Source organism: Oncorhynchus masou, chromosome 31 (assembly GCF_036934945.1).
Source record: "Oncorhynchus masou masou isolate Uvic2021 chromosome 31, UVic_Omas_1.1, whole genome shotgun sequence".
Lineage (NCBI taxonomy): Eukaryota > Metazoa > Chordata > Actinopteri > Salmoniformes > Salmonidae > Oncorhynchus > Oncorhynchus masou.
Genome location: NC_088242.1, coordinates 52,604,352 through 52,611,079, shown reverse-complemented (window position 1 = coordinate 52,611,079; position 6,728 = coordinate 52,604,352). Strand labels below are relative to the sequence as shown.

At 38.5% G+C, this 6,728-nt stretch overlaps 1 protein-coding gene across 1 annotated transcript; it reads right to left on the bottom strand.

The window, feature by feature from the left end:
- Positions 1 to 397: 397 nt before the first annotated feature.
- LOC135525232 (ALX homeobox protein 1-like) lies at positions 398 to 6,402 on the bottom strand. The gene is made up of 4 exons (XM_064952956.1): positions 6,177 to 6,402; positions 4,985 to 5,289; positions 4,056 to 4,184; positions 398 to 727 (listed from the first exon to the last, which is right to left on the bottom strand). Exons 1-4 carry the CDS (start codon positions 6,400 to 6,402, stop codon positions 398 to 400), a joined length of 990 nt encoding a protein of 329 aa, XP_064809028.1.
- Between the last annotated feature and the right edge of the window lie 326 nt (positions 6,403 to 6,728).

The following is a 6,728-nucleotide window of genomic DNA, read 5'->3' as shown; positions in this document are numbered from 1 at the left end:
TGGCAAAAAGGGTGTTTCCATTACTCTTTCACATTGGTTGTTAACCTGAAAGTAAGTGTCGCCTGTGTGGATTAAACTGATATGCACTCACAGCTCGACCTTGATGAGGCGACCTTTAATAACCTTTCAGTTCATCATCTCTGTCCTCTCAACTTTGACCAAAAAGGGTCACAGTTTGTTGGGGCATGTCTCTCCAGCAGATGGCTAGTCAGCGATCAGCATCTAGGCCTACATCATTTAAAATTTAAGGTAGTCCTCTTCCATCAATCCGGTGTCACAGTCAGTTCACTGTCAGTCATACAACATTGGGGATATAATTATCGTGCGTAGTATTAATGATAAAGTTAGAGTGGCTGTGAGTCAGTCGTTTGGGAGGACAGAAAGTTCACAATCCCAATCAAATGGCCCAGGATATGTTAGCCGCATGTTCCTTGGCCTTCATCCGCAGCACGGCGATGCTGGATGAGCGTCTCTCGAACTCAGGCTTGGCCTCGAACTGGTGTCCGTTGGGTGAGGGTGTGAGGAGAGAGTCAGCCGTGAAAAAGTTGTTGATGGAGACGTGTCCAAACTGGTTCTGCTGGTTAGAGAAGCCCACATACCCGTGGTCAGCTGCGGAGCGGGGGGAGTGGGAGTAGGAGGTTACACAGGGAGGAGATCCACGGGGGAGCATGCAGGAGGACACCATTGAGCCACTGGGAGCAGGGCTGGGCCACAGGTTGTTGGGGATCTGGGAAGGGAAATGATAGGTCATTTATCTGGTTATTGATTGACCTTTCTATTCTATCAAGAAAGTTGAATGATCTTGATTATGAATTGCTCCTGACATTTTGAATACTCATAATCCAATTGTGTGTATTATAAAGGTTTTCTATTTTCTTCTCATTAGTTCTTAAGGAGACATTTTCTTTAACAAAGTGTCATCTTTTTGGATTTATCAGTCATTACATTTTAGACAATGATACAATATGATATACCATTTCATCCAAATGTGTAACTTTAGAACAGGCTACTTCAGATGGGGTGGCAGTAACCTAGTGGTTAGAGCGTTGGGCCAGTAACTGAAAGGTTGCTGGATTGAATCCCCGTAGCTGACAAGGTAAACATCTGTTGTTCTACCCCTGAACAAGGAAGTTAAACCTGTTAACTCTTCCCCGGTATGCCTTCATTGTATATAAGAATTTGTTCTCAACTGACTTGCCTCGTAAAATAAATGACAAATAGCCTACAGTATATAGCTTAGGCTACCAGACCAGATGTCAGAAATTGTATTCCTGATTCATTGGGAAAAATCACATCTTGAAGATTAGTATCTGCACCCATCCTTTCCCTTGCAACTACTGTAACATCCCTGCCAAATGTTGGTTTACAGACGCATCTAGAAACTTAATTGTGGTGGGGGTGAAGATTTTGCTATGGTTTGGTGGTCGTATGTAATGACGGTTTGTTTAGCGTTGCATGGGGATTTCATTTCATTTTCAACTGGTTACAATCAAAATTATTTCCATAAACAGATGACATCAGAGAGCATATCAGATATGACCTCAATGATCTGTAAATATAGTCAAATTTTTGGAACAAATGTAATATTTTTAAACAGAACCAGACTCTGCTTTTTCATAGAAATGTCCATGTCCAACCCACAAAAATGCAATTTATGTTCCCCCCTAAAGTATTTACAAGGAATAAATCATCAACTTTGAACTGAATTGAGTCATGGCCGTAAATCAAACAGTAAGATACATGGACATGCTTCAATCCCCCACTTAGCATCTGTACCATAGAATTAGAAATTAGAACACTAGAATGGGCATGAACCTTCTTATGATGGGATAAAGATCAGGACTCTGTTGCATAAAATGTTACCCTTAAGGGTTTGACTGAAGGAATCATTTTCCCTTACCTAAGGGAATTGTTTAAGGGCATGGTATAGAGCCTCACAAATACTTTAGGTCAGGGCATATTTGAGGGGTTTTATGGTAGTTTAAAGGCACATATGGCAGAAGGAGTATCTGGTTACCGTGGAGATGGCCTGATTCACTGACTAAACATCTGCAGTAGTCAAAGAGATCACTTTCATTTTGTGAGATAACAAAATGGAACTTCTACAATCAAAAAGGACAACCAGCTTGATTCAGGAGACCAATTTTCTTGACATAGTTTTTTCTCCAACTTGTTTATATGACTTTCTAATACATCAAGCTAACTAGCCAGCTAGCTTTGTAGCCATATACTGTGCACCTTGCATTGTTTACCTATGTAGCTAGCTGGTTAATGTTTTCCTTTTGTAACCAGAGCACCACAAAATGGTGTTTACATTGATATCCATAATGAATGAAGCAGGTAAGGGACCTCATGGGCACCCTTAACTTTATTTAAGGGGGAAATGTACCTTAAAAATGTTTGTGCAACTGACTTAAAGTTAAGGAAACTTTAAGGGGAAAATATACTTAAGGTGTTTTATGCAACCAGGCCCAGTCAGGGAGTTGGTCAATCATGGTTTGCCTGTGCTGTGATAAGTGTTTATCTGTACTGTAGCTAGCTAGGCAGAGTTTTATTTTTATTTATTTTATTTTACTAGGCAAGTCAGTTAAGAACAAATTCTTATTTTCAATGACTGCCTAGGAACAGTTGGTTAACTGCCTGTTCAGGGGTAGAACGACAGATTTGTACCTTGTCAGTTCGGGGATTCGCTCTAACCACTAGGCTACCCTGCCGCCCCAAGTTAGAGGAATGATTCTATTAATTGTTCAAATGAACTGCCAATATGCCGGCATTCCAATCACATAATACACTTAATCCGCAGTCATACATTGGTTGAAATCAGTTGATGATAGGACTTGCATATAGTGCATATAAATGCATATAGTAGCACTCGCAGCTTTCCAAGAAAACCAAGATGTTTACATTTATTGTCTGTTTAGATATATTTTAGAGGCTATATATAGACTACAGGAAATTGGTAGGCTATAAAACCTGTATAAATGTTTTTTATATTTATATGACAATATTTTAGGTTGACAATATTTACAATACAGAATTTCTGATATAGCCTATCACATGCCTTAGCCTACATGTATTTTCATGCATAAGTGAAATCACTGTAGGATTATGCCCCGGGTTTGGGTTTCCCCCTTGACCGATATGACTGCCATTTGCTTCATAACTTATTTTAAAGGGATGCGTTTTGGCAGTCCCTTGTGGCTTTACGTCTTATATTGACTTTAAAGGAGCAATGTCTTGTTCAAACAATAAGTAAGCCGTTACCCCGCCACTGATTTGGTAAATAGCGAGGTGGGCCTGGAGAAATGTAACCGCTCTCAAATTCATGGACTGAGCTATATGGATGCAAGTACTGCCCTTGACCATGTTTTTGGGATGTACAGTTTTTGTTTACAATTACATAATTTACAAACAAAGGTGTAAAACAAGCTTATATTTTCGGTTCTGATGAGGTAAGACAATTGAACTAAGCTCATGAGGCATTTATAAGTTATATTATTTAAGAATCAATGGGTATATATATATATATATATATATATATATATCACAATATGATATACCAAACATGAACGTAAGCAATCAGTGATTGCCCTTTTAAAAGCCCATACGCCTAAACTAGCCTCCACCAATTGACTGGATAAATCATTTTCAGAGAAATCTGAGATGCCATTAATTTCTATGGTTTGCCGAGATACATTCTAAATCAACTTTCAAAGTCTTATGTAAAATATGGTGCATAGCATACATCTTATTAACATAGGCCTATGTCAAGTATGTTCAATATATCAAGGTGCGGTGGCAAGCAAGAGCATTATCATTTGATTTAATATACTAAATGTGAAGGCTACTAACCTACCTAGGCTACACTTGAAAATACAAAATAAAAGTTAGTATGGCTAAATACGCATGATGGGCTCTAATTATTGTTAACAATTACCAAGTATTACACCAAAATCTAATTATTAATTCCATATGATAGAGAAGTTCAATTAGTCTAGCAAAAAGTATTCAATAGTGGTAATTAAACCGTGTCTCTGGTAAAAGCGCAAACTTGCTTGTGAGTAGCTATCCGTCCTTGGCAACACTGATATGTCATATGTCGCTGCAAAATGACTTTTTGCCTGTTGAATCTGCCCATAACGTTCTCTTTTTCTCCACTTGGCTCTTCTGTTTTGAAACCACACCTAGAGGGAGAAATAGAGAAATATAATCAAACTTTTCCTAAACAGAACTGAGCATATGGGCCTATAGGCTTAGGCTATAGCCTAGGCTAATTTGACAACGTGGTGTAGGCTACCCTTATTTTTCGGCATGATATTGTCTGTAGACAATATTTGGTGACACAGGCCTAATAATTACCTGAGCACTCAGATACAATCCATTTTAAATAACGTGCGTACATTTGTGATTCACAGTATATCATGTATTACGTATCATGTATTATGTTTTTAATAAGAACTCAGTCCGCATTTAAATCTACTTTTGAAAGTTGTAATAGTAGAATGCAGGAGGTGCAATTTCCAAATTGGGTAGTGCATCACCAGTACCTCTTGTCATGTTAGTCATTTTATACCTTAGAGAGATTTTTATAACTTGTCAGAAATGTCCAGATCAACTAGCCGATGTCAGTTAACGCTTTTTATTTAGTTTTTTAGCCTACAGTTATTGTTGTCATTTTTTAGTCTCTGAAATATCACATGAATACACATTAGACATTGCAAAATATATAAAATTGCAATTAAATTAACTTTAAAACGGCAAATTTTCTTTGCACCTCATGACAAAATGTTTAGAAATAAGCTTTAAATCTCCAACAACAAGAACGGTGTGAACAGTTTGTGTCATGAACAGTGCTTGTGCCCATAGAAATAGACCTGGCGTGTGCGCAGGGGTGGGCGCAGGATGTTCCCCAATTCTGTGGAAAGGTTTTGGAACCCCTGGTCTAGAGATGAACTGAATGAAAGTGAGAGAGAAGTAGACCTACCTGCACTCTGGCCTCGGTTAGCTCCGTTCTCATCGCCAGCTGTTCTCTCACATAAACATCTGGGTAATGAGTTTTCTGAAACACCTTCTCCAACTCCTCCAGCTGTGCGCTCGTGAACGTCGTCCTGTGCCGCCTCTTTTTACTGCTCGATACGTTACTGTCACACTTGTCACTGATTTCGTACAAATCCGTTTTCTCCTGACCTGCCATTACCGGCGAGTCCCTCAGATTGCAACAGTTGTCTATCGACCTCCCGAGGTCCACGTGCAAGGTATCTTCTTCAGTTTTGGGGACACCATAATTCGCTATAGGAAAGAAATAGACAAGTATTATTATTAATATGATACATCAATGTTTCTATAATTTATTAGTATAAATACATAAACTAAAACATAGTTCAAAATAGTGTTATTTTAGATAACAGTGCTATTCATAAATTCGGCTACTTTAAACATGTTTTATTTTCCTTTTATAGGCCCAATAACACGTTAGCAGAATCTTTCAATCTTGCAACAATACTGGTATATATGCTGGCTGCCAGATGCTACATTATAAGGTCATCTTTGCACAACAGGCAAGTGACAGGCCTATAAAGAATATTGACAACTCTATTTAATGTAAGAGATGTTGTATAAGCCCATTTGTTCTCTAACCATAAGCAGTTAATGTAAACACATTTGCACGTTAGCATTTCAGTTTTGATGACGGTTGATATTATTAATATTATTATTGACAAAGCCAGAAACACATATTTTCAAAACCACACTTTCTAGGATATTCATAATTTTATGACATTTAAAATATGACCACAACTGCCCATTGCTCTTTCAAGGTATTCCTAATATAAAGATACATAAATAACTAAATTGCCTCAATCCAATAGCTATCTGGCATTCAAACAGTTTTTTTTGGACAGCACTAAGAATGACATAACACATAAAAAAATGACTTGTTTGATATGGCGCATACTTTTCGTTTCACAGGCACAGTACTATTTGGAAGCTAAAATAACATGCGTAAAATAACCTAATACATATTTGCTTCAATAACATTTGGGTAACGCTTTTAGCTTGCAGGTATAGCCTTACAAATCTCATCAATAACACATCCAGCATACACATTTCTCCGGCAGTTGAAAAATATATTTGGTAACGCTTTACGCACGCACAGTGAAAAGGGGCCTGTAACTAACCGTTTTGTTCTCCACACGGTGAGGACCGCTCCATTCGCGTGTTGTGCTCGGTGGTCTGTAGCTCGAAAGCCTGCACACACTTGGGCGAGTTTTTGCTGTAGTACTGTACACTGTCCAAACTCTCCATAACTTGGTCCAACCCGCTGCCAGAGCCCATGTAATAGTCGCTGCTCTTAATCGCTTGACACTTCAATGCGAATTTATCGTTCACGTATTCCATCATCATCTTCTTCTTCCTCAGATCCCGTCGCTCAAATTAATCTTGTCAACTGACCAAATTGAATTTCTGTTGACGTTCGACAAAATAGAGCATCTATATAGGTTACCCTGGTAAGACAATAATTCGCCAAAGCCGTTAGTTTGTCTAGTCTTAAAGGCACTAGCTATGGTCCCTTTATAAAGGGAGGGAGAGGGGGTTCATTGAAGAAGCCTCCCAACATTTGAATATGGAGCAGTTAATTATAACTCCTCCCACAATCCAAACCAGACACACATTAAGGGATTCTCGACCCTAGAAAGGATCTAAAATCAAACAATGACATTGAATGTAAT

Coding starts and splice junctions, on each gene's coding strand:
- LOC135525232 (XM_064952956.1), bottom strand. CDS start 6,402: ATGATGATGGAATACGTGAACGATAAATTCGCATTGAAGTGTCAAGCG. Junction 5,290..6,176: donor ACCGTGTGGAGAACAAAACG/GTTAGTTACAGG, acceptor TCTTTCCTATAG/CGAATTATGGTGTCCCCAAA. Junction 728..4,055: donor GGACGGATAGCTACTCACAA/GCAAGTTTGCGC, acceptor TTCCCTTCCCAG/ATCCCCAACAACCTGTGGCC.